At 49.6% G+C, this 15,631-nt stretch overlaps 2 protein-coding genes across 2 annotated transcripts in view; one reads left to right on the top strand and one right to left on the bottom strand.

Moving 5' to 3' along the window:
- The window catches only part of Adcy6 (adenylate cyclase 6), a 19,955-nt gene extending 14,515 nt beyond the window's left edge, over positions 1 to 5,440 (top strand). The window contains exons 10-16 of the mRNA XM_050130886.1: positions 177 to 256; positions 358 to 393; positions 477 to 606; positions 928 to 1,191; positions 1,840 to 2,044; positions 2,699 to 2,823; positions 2,976 to 5,440. Coding sequence (XP_049986843.1) covers positions 177 to 256; positions 358 to 393; positions 477 to 606; positions 928 to 1,191; positions 1,840 to 2,044; positions 2,699 to 2,823; positions 2,976 to 3,101 — 966 coding nt within the window. The 3' untranslated portion in view covers positions 3,102 to 5,440. The remainder of the gene's footprint in view (positions 1 to 176; positions 257 to 357; positions 394 to 476; positions 607 to 927; positions 1,192 to 1,839; positions 2,045 to 2,698; positions 2,824 to 2,975) is intronic.
- Positions 5,441 to 5,592: 152 nt separating this feature from the next.
- Positions 5,593 to 12,311, bottom strand: Spmip11 (sperm microtubule inner protein 11). Its single transcript, XM_050130877.1, has 2 exons — positions 10,097 to 12,311; positions 5,593 to 7,019 (listed from the first exon to the last, which is right to left on the bottom strand). The coding sequence occupies exons 1-2, from the start codon at positions 10,236 to 10,238 to the stop codon at positions 6,865 to 6,867; spliced, it is 297 nt and encodes a 98-aa protein (XP_049986834.1). The 5' UTR covers positions 10,239 to 12,311; the 3' UTR covers positions 5,593 to 6,864.
- Positions 12,312 to 15,631: the final 3,320 nt, after the last annotated feature.

Below are 15,631 nucleotides of genomic sequence, written 5' to 3'. Positions count from 1 at the left end.
AAAAAAGATTTATTTATTATGTTTACAGTATTCTGTCTGCATTTATGCCTGTAGGCCAGAAAAGGGTACCAGATCTCATTACAGATGGTTGTGAGCCACCATATGATTGCTGGGAATTGAACTCAGGACCTCTGGAAGAACAGCTAGTGCTCTTAACCTCTGAGCCATCTCTCCAGCCCCCTGACCCCTGTTTTACTGACGAGGGTTTGAAGCAATTTGTCCTGGCCCGTTTAGCTGCTAATTTATATGAGCAGAGGCTCTCTACCCACAGACTTGATTAGTGTTTGGACTCAGCGATGTAGTCCCTGTCTCCCTCCCAGCAGCCAGTGTCCAATGACTTTTGTATCTTCCTGCCAGGGCTTCCTCCAATGAGACTTTTGATGGGCTGGACTGGTAAGTGGAGGCTCGGGGACAGCAATGAATGAGGTTGGTCAGTGTCTCCTTCAGACACCAAGCAGGTCTCTGGTTATTTCCAGCCCAGCCGTAGGGAGGGTGGCACTCAAATATATGACCCCTGTGATTCTGCTGGTCTTTGCCCTGGCACTGTATCTCCATGCACAGCAGGTGGAATCAACTGCCCGCCTGGACTTCCTCTGGAAACTGCAGGTGATTGGGTGGACCTATGCTGGAGGGAGAGGCTTTTGGGGATGGAGCCTGAGCCAAGCCAGAAATGCATCTCTTGCTACCTGGCTAAGGCTGTGGCTGCCCGAGCCCACCCTGGTTCCATGCCTTCTCTGTGTCCCATCTCCTGTCCCCTGTCCCATCTTGTACCTGCCCCCTTTACCCCTTTGCCTGTCATTTAGGCCTTCTCTGCCCGTACCTTTCTTCCTCCACATGGTTCCCTCTGTTGGCCATCTCCAGGCCTTGACCACTGCGCCCCACCCCTTGTGAATGTTGGGCAGTGGGTGATGGATGTGGTGCCCACAGGCAACAGGGGAGAAGGAGGAGATGGAGGAGCTCCAGGCGTACAACCGACGGTTGCTGCATAACATTCTGCCCAAGGACGTGGCCGCCCACTTCCTGGCCCGAGAACGCCGCAATGATGAGCTCTACTACCAGTCGTGTGAATGTGTGGCTGTCATGTTCGCCTCCATTGCCAACTTCTCTGAATTCTACGTGGAACTCGAGGCAAACAATGAGGGCGTCGAGTGCCTGCGGCTGCTCAATGAGATCATTGCCGACTTTGATGAGGTACTTGGTCATTGGCTAGTACTGGCAGAGTGGGGGCAATTTGGGGACCAGAAAATGGAGCAGACTTGGTGTGGAAAAGCCATGCATTAGATAGAGTGTCCCTTGCCCTGTCAGAGGCAGTAAGGTGGTGACCCAGTGGGGCAGGGTCACTCTTGTGGAGAAACAGCAGAGGACAGGAGGCTCTAGGAGATTGATGGCAGAACGGGTATAGGGTGATGTAGTTGGAGGAGGAGGCAGGAATCTGTAGGCAAATCCTTATGAGATGGGCAAGCCCCATGGTCTCGTGAAAATGAGAGCAGAAGGTGAGGAAGTGCCCTGAACACCCAGGTCAAGGATGGGCTGCCCACTGTTCCGGAGGAAAGTCCCGCCCTCACTCTGGGACACAGTTCCCCCAAAGCGTGTCAGAGTGTTTCTGCCGCAGGGTGCCATCACAGTCAACCTTCTGAAGCCAAATACCCGGTTTCTCGCCCAGGGCTTCTCAGACCTTCACTGAGAGTAGCAATTAGAAGGGGGCTCACCCCCTAAAGCAATGGGGCTATTGAGGGGAGGAGGGGGAAGAAGGCCAAGGAACAATAAGGAGTGATCTTTGAAAAGACCTGGGTCAAGTTTGACAGACCCCCCCCCTCCCGCTCCGCTCCCTCCGTCCAGATCATCAGCGAGGAGAGGTTTCGGCAGCTGGAGAAGATCAAGACGATCGGCAGCACCTATATGGCTGCCTCCGGGCTGAATGCCAGCACCTATGATCAGGTGGGCCGCTCCCACATCACTGCCTTGGCAGACTACGCCATGCGGCTCATGGAGCAGATGAAACATATCAACGAACACTCTTTCAACAATTTCCAGATGAAGATTGGTGAGGGCCTGGGTCTTGCCGCGTTTCTCTGGGGTCAGTTTGTGGGTCACAGGTTTGCCATCAGGACTTCTTTTGGTTTCTGCCTCCCACCTTCATGTCAGGTTTGAGGCTAAGGACAAAGACCATTTGTTTTGAGTCTTCTTCTATATTCTGGGGTCTTGTCCTAGATATTTTGAGTGCATTTTAATTCTCACACTAATCACACCCCGCCTTTAAGATGAGGCTGATGCTCAGAGATTAACAAGGCGAAGGCCGGAGGACGTCTAAAGGCCACTGCCTGGTATCTGTGTGTGGTCAGTCTGATAGAGGCAGTGATTAGTAGCATAGGTCTGGAGTCGGGCTTGACTTCCCACGGGTCTCTTTACTGGCTCAGGAAGTTACCCCAATATCTTGTCTGTAAGATGGGGCGGCAGCAATATGAGCCCTGAACGCACAGGCAAGCACTCAGCGTGTACAGCCTGTACTCTGGGGAGCTACCTCAGCTGTCATGCCCAGACTTTTTTTTAAAACCACCAGAAGAATTGTCCCCTTTCCACATTTTATTCCCCTTTGGGTCCTCCTCAAGGTGCGAGGGAAGATGAATTCCTGGAGTCGCCCTGGATCATCCTAACCTCAATCTCTAGCTCTCTGCTTTTGCTATTATCTCTACTTCAGGGTTGAACATGGGTCCGGTTGTGGCAGGTGTCATTGGGGCCCGGAAGCCACAGTATGACATCTGGGGAAATACAGTGAATGTCTCCAGTCGAATGGACAGCACAGGGGTTCCTGACCGAATACAGGTGAGGAACGGGGGCAGGGTGGCTGTCTTCTATGGCTGTTGGGGCAGTGACTGGGGGAGGGGTTGCTAGCTTGATAGAGAACTCTATTGGGCTTCTTGCCAATACATCATTGAGGATTCCAGGCTAAGCAGACTCCTTTCCCACTTCCCCAGGTGACCACGGACCTATACCAGGTTCTAGCTGCCAAGGGCTACCAACTGGAGTGTCGAGGGGTGGTCAAGGTGAAGGGCAAAGGGGAGATGACCACCTACTTCCTCAATGGGGGCCCCAGCAGTTAGCAGAGTGCAGTGAGATTCAGCTGAAGGGACCAAGGTGGGCACTGAGTGGACTTCCTGCTCACTGGTGGAGCTGCTGCAGGGGCCACTGGGCCTCCAGATCTTGCTGACAGCAAAAGGGACCACCCCAGCAGGCTGTGCTTGGACCATGTTCGTCTGCCTTCAAAATGGCGAAGGAGGGGACGCCAAGAGGATTATCCAAGTGACTTTCTCAGCTGGGGTAGGGGCTGTTCGCTCTCCTCATTTTTGGAAGCAGATGGGAGGGCGGCAGAAGAAGCCAGGTAGCCCTCCTGTCTGAGAGAGTCAAATGGCAACTCGCTATGCCTACTGTTCCCCTGTTTGGGCAACAGGCTCAGGGCTGGGTCATTCCTTTCTCTATTTTTCCTGGGACTCTTTTGTACAAAGACTGGGGCGGGCATGAGGAATGCCTATTCCACGCTTGCCTTTGCCTGACTGTGTCCTCAGCACCGGTCCTGGGCACTCCCAACCCCAGCCAAGTTTCCTTCCTAGGCACAAAGCAGAGGAAGGAGGTACTGTGGGGACCTAGCTCTGACCACATTTCAGGGGAATGTTTCCATTTGCCAAACCCTAGTCCCATGATCTGTCCCCAAAGGGGAACAAAGGGACCTCTGATAGCGCAGATTTAGCTCCAGTTCCTGCACGCTCCAGGGAAAGGGGTATCTGGCCTCATTGGTACTGTGAAAATGACCAGCCAGAGAGCAAACCTATGTGTGGGGACATCAGAAGATCAGGAGCTAGACGTTCACCTGCAGGTGACGAAGAGTGCAGGCGGCCAGGGAAGAGGATGGCCACCCTGACCTGAGGTTCCAGTGTGGCCAGGTCAGCGCCCTTGGCCGGAATGCTCACTTGCTGTCTGCTGGCAAGGGGGCATGGAGCATCTCTACACCTTGTATTGCCAAATAGAAAAGAGTCAGGGTTCCAAGAAAGATGACCCTGACCCCAAACCTGGCCTCCTAAGTCTGGCACTAGGGAGGGCCTGTGCATTTGTGTAACTGTGTGTGCATGTTGCTTTTCGTGTGTGTATGTTTTCTAGGTCTCTGTGTGTCCGTGTGCTGCAGCTCATCAGCTCCCTACTCGGGGCTGCCTCTCTTCTGGAGGCCTCTGCCTTCTGTTGTTAAGGCGGGGTTTTCTGTTTGAAGGGATGGAGAGAAAAGCCCAGGTTGCACAGGAGTGGGATGGGGTTTGGGAGCAAAATGAAGAGTGGTCTGGGGAGAGGAGTCCTTGTTGTGCCAAATCCCTAAGTGCCATTTGGGGGCCACTTGTGCAGTATGACTGTCTCCTTGCCCAGTGCAGGGGCCCCAAGTACCTGCTTAATCTCTAGTGTTCCTTGCACTTGAACTGTTGAAGGTTTGTGAGGCGGAGGCTCAGTCACTCCCTGGGTACCTCAGCTTGTCTCTTGGGGTATGCTATACTTTCTGACTGGGGTAGTGTGGGATCGATCGCTCTGAGGACCCAGATTTTGGTACTAGAGGATGGAGCCTGGGAAATGTAAACTTGCCTTTCCCAAGCCTTCAGCCTGAATCTAGCATGGCTAGTCTCTAGTTCTGGCTCCCATCCCAATCCTCATGAAACCTACAAGGATTGTACTCTGTTCTCTTCCTGTCCCCGCCTTCCTTTCACCCCCTGCAGCCTCCTTGACTCTGGGCTGAATTAGTTGGTGCCTTGGTTTATCTGTCTGCACCTATTTTAAGCCAGAGGCATACGCCTCAGTTTCGACTGAAGATCACTTTGTCTTAGACACTGACAAGGAGAAAGGGTTCCATGGGGGAATGGGAGGGGCTGGCAGAACTCTGGCCCTGCCTCATGCTTCTGCCACTAGTTCTCTGCAGAGGCCTGGCTTCTGGCTTGGTACCGCCTTCCTGGAGATCTCCATATTCCAGTTGATGGATCACTGGGCGCTTGATTGGCCAAAGCAGGGAAGAGGAAAGATTAGCTGGTCTAGGCAGAAAATTCCTCCATCTCCTCCAGCTATATCCCTGGATAGGAAGGGACTACTTGATGCCATCAGGGTGGGAGTGAGTAAGCCAGTATGGGAAAACCTCAGCTTTGGGTGATCTGTCTGCTTCTTGCCAGGTGGGAGGGGCCTGTCCACACCCTGGCTCCCTGTACCACAGTGCCAGCCATGTCCTTCCCCTGAGTTACCGTTGCCCTTCTCCTCACTGGTTGGTGAAGGAGTTGGGATAACAGGAGGCCATGGGCTTTGGTTTTATAATGTAACCACTGTGGGAGTGGGGGAGGATGGTGTACCGTGTATTTCAGTGAAATATTTAATATATTTAAATATCAATAAAATCAAACTCTTTGTAAAAAAAAAAAATATATGCCCCGTTCTCTGCAGCTCTTTGGGCATTGGGTTGGGGTCAGAAGTGACAAAGCTTTGTACAGCTACCCAAGCCTGATCCCTGGGATCCCTAGGCCTCTCTCATCTGTGAACTAATGGCTTCCCGTGGTTTTCTGCCTGTCAGCATGAAGCTGCAATGTCTGCAGAGAGTGTGGCCACTTAAGGCTTTTCACATGAGGACAAGTGTGTCTTCCCAGACATTGATTCTAACCCTGTCATGCATTAGATGTGTCTTCCCAGACATTGACTCTGACCCCGTCATGCATTCGATGTGTCTTCCCAGACATTGACTCCAACCCCTGTCACTTATTAGATGTCTCTTCCCAGATGTTGACTCTGACCCCATCATGCATTAGATGTGTCTTCCCAGATGTTGACTCTGACCCCGTCATGCATTAGATGTGTCTTCCCAGATGTTGACTCTGACCCCGTCATGCATTAGATGTGCCTTCCCAGATGTTGACTCTAACCCCGTCATGCATTAGATGTGCCTTCCCAGATGTTGACTCTGACCCCTGTCATGCACTGAGTCAACACCTCTGTGGTTGTTCTCTCAGTGCTCCAGTCCCCGCACTCCTCTCATTCCTAGATCTGACCTCGTCAGGAATCTCACATACCTGCTCTCAAGGAGTCAGGGCCGTAGGATGACTCCACTGCCTCCTACAGCCAGTGCGAAGAAATGCCTTTTAGTTCAGTTTGTTTATTTCGCTTCCCCTACCACCTCGATTCCCCCTTCTCGTCTCCACCTGAAGACTTGGCCACCCTGACCCCTCCTTGCCCTCCCTCCAGTTTTCATCTTGTCCTGTAGGCGTGTCCTCCTCAATACTGAGTGAAGGTTTTGTCATTGAGAATAGAATGATCCATGTATCTGGAAAAGAGAAAATGTCTCGAGATTCAGCCAGGTCAGGCTAAAGGGAAGGGAGCATCCTTAACAATGGTCCTCAAGGCTGCCTCTGTGCGAATGGGCAGGGGTGGTGAAGTAGAGCTGCTGAGGAGGATGCTGGTTGGAGTAGACTTCGGGAACCCACAGGAATGTTAAAGACATTGATTCTGTGCCTGTTCAGAATCTCACCCATAAAACAAAGCGGACAGGTCTCAAACTACTGTGTGGAGACCACACTGCCCAGGATCTGAGGTCCACTCTCCCTGATAGGACTCAAACCTCTTCTCTGATTCTGAGACAGAGTCTCTCTATGTAGTTCTGGCTTTCCTGGAACTCTGTATAGACCAGTCTGGGCTTGAACTCCCAGCTCACAGAGATCCACTTGCCTTTGCCTCCTGAGTGCTAGGATTAAAGGTGTGCATCACTACACCCAGCTTATTCTCAGCTCTTAAGCGGAGCTTAACAATAGGTTTCATTGTGAGGAGAAAAAACTTCCCCAGCCCCCTACCCTGACCTTTCTCTCAGCCTAACCTGGTCATCGGGCTTTTAATAAGACAATGGCGTCGACACTGGATCCATGGTATGTTTTTCTCTGGACGCACGCTTGAATGGTCGGTCCACCAGAAGCTGAAGTTCTGAGCGTCGGTCACTGGGACTCGAAAGACCTGATTGGGGACTGGTTGAGTTGAAAGAAAGGCAGGTGATTGAATTTCGCCAGATTCCCTTGTTTTTTTCTGTCTCCGGATAAAAAGCACAGTCTAGAAACTTGCTGTGACCAGTGTGAGAGGTCCTGGGAAGGTGTTCACTATACCCTACCTCCCTTCCGGATTCCAGCATCTCACACACTTCCTGGTCAGATGGCTTAGTCTTGGTGTTTCCTGCTGCTAAGTAAACCTGTCTCTCTAAGATGTGCCAAGATGGAAAATAAAGTCAGCTCATTGGGAAGTGTACAAGAGAGGTCTACTGATTCAGTGGTGAAGTTTTGGTGTTTGGAGACAGCGTTTCTCTGTGTAACAACCTTGGCTGTCCTGGAACTCACTCTGTAGACCAGGCAGGCCTTGAACGCACAAAGATCTGCCTGCCTCTGCCTCCTGAGTGCACCACCACTGCGCGGTTCAAGGGCCTTTTCTGAATTGTTCTCTCCCATTTCATTTCCCTTGTCTGAAATAATGCTTTCCTTTGCTCACTCCAGGGAATTCCCTGAAACTAACCAATGGTACCACTCTACTTTGAGATGCTACACACAGGTGTTATCAAGTTCCTCTTGCTCAAAGTTTGGTGGAAGGTTTGTGTGTGTGGAGGTGCAGCTGTGCAGGTGTAGAAGGTGTGTGTGTGCAGCTATGCAGGTGTAGAAGGTGTTGTGTGTGTGGAGGTTCAGCTGTGCAGGTGTTGAAGCTGTGTGTGTGGAGATGCATCTGTGCAGGTGTAGAAGGTGTGTGTGTGTGCAGGTGCAGCTGTGCAGGTGTAGAAGCTGTCTGTGTGAAGGTGCATCTGTGCAGGTGTAGAAGGTGTGTGTGTGTGCAGGTGCAGCTGTGCAGGTGTAGAAGCTGTGTGTGTGAAGGTGCATCTGTGCAGGTGTAGAAGGTGTGTGTGTGTGCAGGTGCAGCTGTGCAGGTGTAGAAGCTGTGTGTGTGAAGGTGCAGCTGTGCAGATGTAGAAGGTGTGTGTGTGTGAAGGTGTAGCTGTGCAGGTGTAGAAGGTGCTTGTTTGTGTGAAGGCTTACCTAAACAGCTACATGTGTATATGTACATGTGTACCTACAGGTATATATGGAGGGCAGAAGTTCCCAAGGAGCTATCCAGAAAAGTCCATCACTAGGACCTGGGGCTCAATGATTAGGCCAAGATGGCTGGGCAGCCAACCGGCCCCCAGAGATACACCTGTCCCCTTCAAAGCTCTGGAGTCGTGAGTGTACACTTCCGTGCCTGGCTTTTTACATAGCTGTTGGGGATTAAATGCAGGTCCTTATGCTTGCAATATAAACTGAGCTATCTCCTGAAGGTGTGTGTGCACGGATGTGCAGGTGTGCTCATTCCTTCCTGTCTGTGCACGTGGAGATCAGAGGTCATGTTCAGCGTCTTCCTCTATTGCTTTCCGTCTGATGTTTTTATAATTATTTAGTTATTTTAGTTTTTGAAACATGACCCTGGTTGTCCTGGAACTTACTATGTAGACCAGGCTGGCCTCAAACTCACAGAGATCTTCCTGTCTCTACTCTGCCAACTTTTTTTTTTTTTTTTTTTTGGTTTTCTGAGACAAGGTTTCTCTGTAGCTTTGGTTCCTGTCCTGGAACTAGCTCTTGTAGACCAGGCTGGCCTCGAACTCACAGAGATTCGCCTGGCTTTGCCTCCCAAGTGCTGGGATTAAAATTGTGTGCCACCATTGCCAGGCCAATTTTCATATTTTTAAGATCAAATTATGGCCTATTATTTTCTGATTTTCTCTATAGTCTTGAGAATTTTTTAAATCCTTAATTGACGAAATGTTACATTTTTACCTAGCTGTTTTCCTATTAGTTAATAATAAACTTTAAATTATATTTTGCTATTAGAAATAACAAGTGCCCCTTTCCTTATCTTGCCTTTTTGGATCTCTAAAGTTTTTTACTTTAATTTTGGCCTAACCTGTGGTACAGGCCTCTAATCTCCATTACTTGGAAGGCTGAAGAAGGAGGACCAAAAGTTCAAGCCTGAACAATTTAGTGAAAGCCCACCTCAAAATAAAAACACAGAGAAAGAGTGGTGACGGAGCCAGTGGTAGAGTGAGATACATCGGAAGACCCCGTCAGCCCCCACTGCCCGGGGGTATGAATTTCAAGTAATTACAGAGACCTGGAGATTGAAGAGATACTACTGGGAGACTCCCCGACTCTTAGTGGTGACATCATAGTACCCTGCCGCAACTGGAACATTACTATACACGGACAATACAAGGCAATTCCAAGCTGTCTTGGAATTGTAAAGGATAGTACCCAAGCATCCAGAGTTTCCATTCTGTAGCCTCTAGTACAGTGATCTGTTCATTTCTGTACGCTTGTCATGATAAGAGTGTTAGATAATGGTATACAGATTGTGGCCTTTTTTCCTAATGAAGCTGAACTGGAATTGACTAGATGAGGAGGAAAATGTGAGGGAAAGAGGTTGAGTAGAGCTTGAGGAATGGCTTCGTGTGTGTACATGTGTCTGTGGAGTGTTTGCCACATGTGGGAGTCTGTGGAGGCCAGAGGAGAGTGTCAGATCCCCTGGGGCTGGCATTCTAGGCAGTTGTGAGCTGTTGTGTGGGTGCTGGGAACTGCACTCTGGGCCTGTGGAAGAGCAGCAAGCGCTCTTCCCCATGGAGTCATCTCTCCAGCTCCGAGAACAGCTTTCTTTAGAGAACACAATTCCCTGAAGTGTCCCACATCATACTATCTGCATTGAGTCTGTCCTACTTGCTCTTCTGGACAAAGTGAAAGAGCTCCCATTTTCAAGTGGCTGGGAGAGGTTGAATGGCCAAAGGAATGTCCCCAAGGTCACCCAACTTGTTTGGTGTCTAAGCTCAGTTCAAATTACTGGTGCTGGCTCTACTCCTCAGCGGGTGCAGCGTGACAGTACGCCAAATTCTTTCACCGTTTCAGTTTTTTTGTGTCCTTGTCGTGACATTTCTGGGAGTATATAAAACAGTACAACATCCTCTGTCTCCATAACCATGTGACTCCCTTGTCATTCTCTAGGTGCCCAGACTCATTCTTGTTTCCCTTGCCAAGGTACTCACATGTCTTTAACAACACCTTTCGTACGGCTTCCTGATAGCGTTTGTGGCTATTCCGGTGTACGGAGTAATTACCATCTTCAGAGACAATCGGTGGAAACCTAGAGGACCCTGTATCCTTCTGGTCTGAAATGAGAAGGCTCATTTTGAGTACTTGGCAAATGGGGCTACTTTATTCTCTGATTTCCCGGTCTCCATGCCAACAGGGTACATAGAGGGATCTTTCCTAGCTCCTGACATTCAATTCTCAGCATCCCAGGAGTCAAGTTATCAAGCCTGAGATAGAGGGGAAGGAGGAAAAACTCAGTGTTCACAAGAATCCCCCTCACCCCTCCTCTCTGACTCCCAGATTTTGATTGGCTTCCCACTAGCCTCGGGGTTCTGGATAGATATTTAGGACTAGCGCAGGTGAAAATAAAAATGGTCTCTAATCTGGGCGTAGACTCTCCCGAGACCGACATGCTTATAGAACTTCAAATGGATTGAAAGGGGGAATTATTGTTGAGTCCTAGTGGATAAGTAATTGCTGGGCCTAAGCAGAATCAGGAAGGTGCTTCAGGCTTCAGGATGGCAAATGCTTCAGAAGTGTTGGAGAACAAGGATGCTTTCAGTCAGCTGGGACCTGGATGTGGAGAAGGATGGGTGGAGGGGTGGGGTCTGGGAAGGTCATTCAGGAATTAGCTCTTATCAAACAGAGCTTATCAAACAGACCGGCTCCACCTCACTTGGCCTCCCAAGGCTAGGCGAAGCAGGCAAGGCTTAAACACATCTAAATTTTAATTTTCTTTTGAGACAGCATCTCACTATTTAGCCCTGGCTGGGATGGAACTTGCTGTGTAGATCAGGCTGGTCTTGAACTCACAGAGCTCTGCCTGTTTCTGCTTTCTGAGTCCTGGGATTTAAGGCACGGTTTATGTTTTGAGGCAAGGACTAGGTTGCAAAGAGCGTTTGCTGGTGTTGGTCACTGGGGCATTTCCTTTCTCCCAGCAGCACACAGAACTATGTCCTTGGCGACAGCACTGCCCCCTGTGTCCAATGCAGTAGCGACTGTCTGCACCTCAGCACCTTGAAGAGGAGTGGGTTGTGACAACTTAGATGTAGAAAAGCATGGCTTGGTCAGGGGCTGAGAAGAAGGCTGTTGCCTAGGAGGACGCCAAGATTCCTTTTGGCTGTCCCACCCATGTTGTCACCCAAGGCATAAAGAGAAACTAGGCCCCTTGCCCCTTGTCCCCTAGCTAGGCCCCTAATAAGTCTCGGCTCTTCATCTTACGTTCTAAGTGTCTCCGTTCTGTTTTTACAGAGCCATGGCTCTCACCCACTCGCTCAGATTTTTACTTTTCCTTCTTGTTAGTGTTCGTCGGGGACTAGATCAGTCTTTAGCATTCTCTCTGGAAACTGCTGAAGATCGCTGACTCATCTGAGGGGTGAGGGTGCTCCTTCTGTTGTGCAGTTTTTTTCCTACTTGGCCGTTTTCCCTCCTTTCTCTCCCTTGGCCTCACTCGTTCATCGTCCCTATCCTCTCTTCCCCTTACTGTCCTCCAAAGGAAATCTTGAACGTTCCAAAACGGAGGCGATACCACCAGAATGAGGTGCAGTTTAAATGTGCCCTCTGTGAAGCCGAAGACGTAAGAGGGGATGGCAGTCCTGAATGCTTTGCAGGAGTGCCATTCTGGGACCCTGGCCTGCGCTGGCGCTACCTGTACTTAATCGTAGGTTCCAGCAACGAGAGGCCACTTCCTGGAAATGGTATTATTTGAGCTGGTTGTTCAGCTTTAGGCAGGGTAAAAGTAGCAATATGGCCATGGACAGATAGCGGTGGATTGAGGAGCAATAGCAAGCATGTTTCTAGTGGGTGTCGGGATCTGGGCTGAGAGTAAATTACGGTTCTAAACGCAGGTGACAAGCAAGAACGCCGTCTGGTCCTTAGGTGTCAGACTGTTCTTACGATACCACCAGACGAGGTTCTGTTATTTCTAAGAGCCCAAGCAGCAGGCTCCCAGCTTCCCATATGGACGGCAGCTACGTCTGGAGTCTGCTCGACAGTCTCACCCACTTGGATGCCTGCCACTTGCTCTTCGGGTTGGTTTCTTCCATTTTTCATTTTGTCAAACTGGGAGATATTCTTAGTAACTCATAGCTTCCCCCGCTAAATGCCCAGGTTTGATAAGGTTCCCGAGATGAAGTGTGGCAAGGGCGGGTAAGAAGCATGTCATGGTCACTAAGGAACGTTCTCAATAAAGGACATGATGAGTAAACTCCACTGCGATGGGGCGGCTGAATCAACATCTTGTTGGCAGGTGACCAACAGAGGTTCTTCACACAGCTAGTCGATGTCCTCTCCTAAACGATGCTCTAAAAGAAGCTGTTTGCCACAAGTTAGAGCTGCCATGCAGCCATAGCGAATGCTTTGACTGCACCCTGAAGACATCCTTGGGAATGCGAGAGTACCTGGGTGGATCTGGTATTCATCGTAATTAATGATGCAGAGTTTTCAGTTCTATACGCTGTCCTGGGAGCCAGGGATGCTCCCAGGATCTAGTTATCTATCCACACCATGGCTCAGCGCCTCTGTTGGAACCGAGGCTGGTTGGCTCCAATGTTTTCAGTTGAAGAATACAGACTCAGTGACTCCTTGAAGCCTGGCTTCTAGACATTGGGTTGGTTTCAGGTTCTTGGGCCATAACAATGACAGTATCCAACAAATTGTTTGCAGCTGTTTCGGTGTGCTGGTTACAAACCGTAATACCACGTACCATACAGGATCAGGATGAGAGAAAACGCTTTGGGATTGTACATAATATAGTGACTCCTGAAATGCCTGGCTGGCCCAGCAGTTATGAGTGTTAGCTTGCTGTGCTCTGTTTTTGGTTTTTCAAAACGGTTTCTCTGTAGCTTTGGAGCCTGTCCTGGGACTAGCTCTTGTAGCCCAGACTGGCCTCAAACTCCCGAGTGCTGGGATTAAAGGCGTGCGCCACCACCACCACCACCGACTAGCTTGTTATGCTAACACGTGAGAACCAGAGTTCCTATCCTCACACCCACGAAAAGAGCTGCATGTAGCCCCATGCATGCCTGTAACTCCAACACTGAGGAGACAAAAATGGGGGCCACTGATACTTGCTGACTGCAATCCTAGATAAAAAGTGGGATCTCCAAGTTCAGCAAGACACCTGCCTCAAAGGAATAAGGTAAAGAGAGGACATCCAGTGTCCTCCTTCGTGAGCACGGGAATACTCATTCACACATACATGTACACACATCATATACATATGGACCACATCTATGTACACAAATAATTTTTTAACTTGAAAATTGAGTGGTCTTAATCAGTTAAAGAGCACTGGCTGCTCTTCCAGAGGACCTGGGTTCAGTTCCCAGCACCCACATGGTAGCTCACAACCGTCTGTAACTCCATTTCTAGGGGATCTGACACCCTCACACAGACATATGGATAGGCAGAACACTAATGCACATAAAATTAAAAATAAACAAATGATGCCATCTACAAGGTCATATCAAATGGTAGTTCAAATCCTTGAAATTGGCTTGAGCATATTAAGACAATGCTGAAGTATGTCCAGAGGGCTGTCTTCCCCGATGCAAGGTAATTATCTATGCTTTGGGAGGAAGTGGACATGAGCCCAGGGAACTAGGTCCTCAAGGTATGTTTGCCATATGGGGGCCAGTTCTTTGCCTTTGCATTTCATGGCATGCCTGCTGATTCTGAGTGTAGGGGAAGCAGGTGGGGCATGAGTAACACAGGGACTTAGGGCTTCAGACTACTTAGGTAAAGTGGATTTTCTGGAGATAAAGATTGCTAATACGAATGCACCCTGCACGGCACTATAAAGTAGGAGACGGAGACACAGAGAAGTTTAGTCATTTGCCTGAGGTCACAAACTCACGCGTGGCAGAAACCTGAGTTTATCTGAGTAGTTCCCAGGGGCCTGACTCTGACCATACACAGCCACTCCTTGAAATAGCTCCACCGAGACTTCCAGAAGAGATGGAGAACTTGGGCTGGAAGCATCAGTCCCTTTATAGATGTGCACAGCTGGGTGGGAGGTTTCGGCAAGTGTGTGTGTTTGCTCACCTGGACCAGACTTGAGTTGGATAGGGGATATGACATCATTGCCTTGATTCAGAGGTCGCTGAGCTGTTCTGAATGTAGGATGTAATGTCCTAAAGTCAGCATTGGAAACAACAAGGACCGGGACTTGGTCACCCTCTCAGTGAGTTGGAGCAGCCGACTGGGGAAGAGCAGTGAGGAAAGACCCCTGTAGGAAAAGTGGTCCATCTGCTGTCAGTGTGGAAACGGGCCCACTCTGGAGGCTTCAACACTGCTTGTGAGTAGCGTGAACATTTCCCCAGCTAGTTTCCTGGGGTTGAAATATAGTGGCCCATAGCAGTTACAAGTATATATAGGTTTCACGATACAGTTCCATACAGTTAGTTGTTCTTTACGTTACAAAAGCAGAGCGTCTCTGGCCAAGTTCATTGGCTGAACTGTGCCATACATGCTCCTGTTTGGAAAGCTAGACCTGCAGCGCCCTCTGCTGGAGCATACAGGTGGCATAGCTTGTCTCCAGGCATATCTTGTCACCAACCTGGCGGCTCTGAGAGATCAAGAAACCTAGAGGGTTATGAGCAGAGGACATTGCAGGCAAGATTAGGAAAGCATCTCCCTCCCTCTGCGCTTTCTCTCTCTCTCTCTCTCTCTCTCTCTCTCTCTCTCTCTCTCTCTCTCTCCTCTCTCTCCTCTCTCTCTCTCTCTCTCTCTCTCTCTCTCTCTCTCTCTCTCTCTCTCTCTGTGTGTGTGTTGGCTGTCAGTTCTTGCCTTACATCTTGTTAGAGACAAAGCATCTCTCGTTCACGTCTGCATACACAGGCTGACTGAACCATGTGCTGCCACAGATTCTCCTGTCTCTATGCGATAGGAGTGTTCACGAGTTCAGGGGACTGAAACTCAGGTCGTTAGGTTTTCCTTACAAGCGCTTTACCCACTGAGTCATTTCCTCCGTCCGTTTATATTCTACATGTAAATAATTAAGTTCCATGTGTCCTCGAACTCACTGCTTAGCCCGAGTTGCCCTTTTCACTCGAGGGAGGCTTCCTGCCTCGCCTGCCAGGTGCTGGGATTACAGGCATGAGTCATCATCACTCATGGCTCACGTTGTTTAATCTACAACAGACAGGGCAGACGTCTCCATTTACAGGTGAGGGAACAGGAGCGCTGCAAACTTGCTTAGCGTTAGCTTTCACACTACACTCTTCCGGTACCGCTAAGGCCAGTGCTCTGCCGTGAAAGACGAGAGATGGAAGACTGCTCCCCACCCCCTTTCCTCTTTGTTTTTTTTTTTTTTTTAAGATTTATTTATTTATCATGAATACAATATTCTGTCTGCGTGTATGCCTACAGACCACAAGAGGGCGCCAGATCTCATTACAGACAGTTGTGAGCCACCATGTGGTGGCTAGGAATTGAACTCAGGACCTCTGGAAGAGCAGCCAGGGCTCTTAACCTCTGAGTCATCTCTC

This window comes from Alexandromys fortis, unplaced genomic scaffold (assembly GCF_014885135.2).
Source record: "Alexandromys fortis isolate MF-2015 unplaced genomic scaffold, M_Fortis_MF-2015_v1.1 scaffold_363, whole genome shotgun sequence".
Taxonomy (NCBI): domain Eukaryota; kingdom Metazoa; phylum Chordata; class Mammalia; order Rodentia; family Cricetidae; genus Alexandromys; species Alexandromys fortis.
The sequence above is the reverse complement of the archived record's forward strand: the minus strand, read 5'-3'. Positions and strand labels throughout refer to the sequence as shown.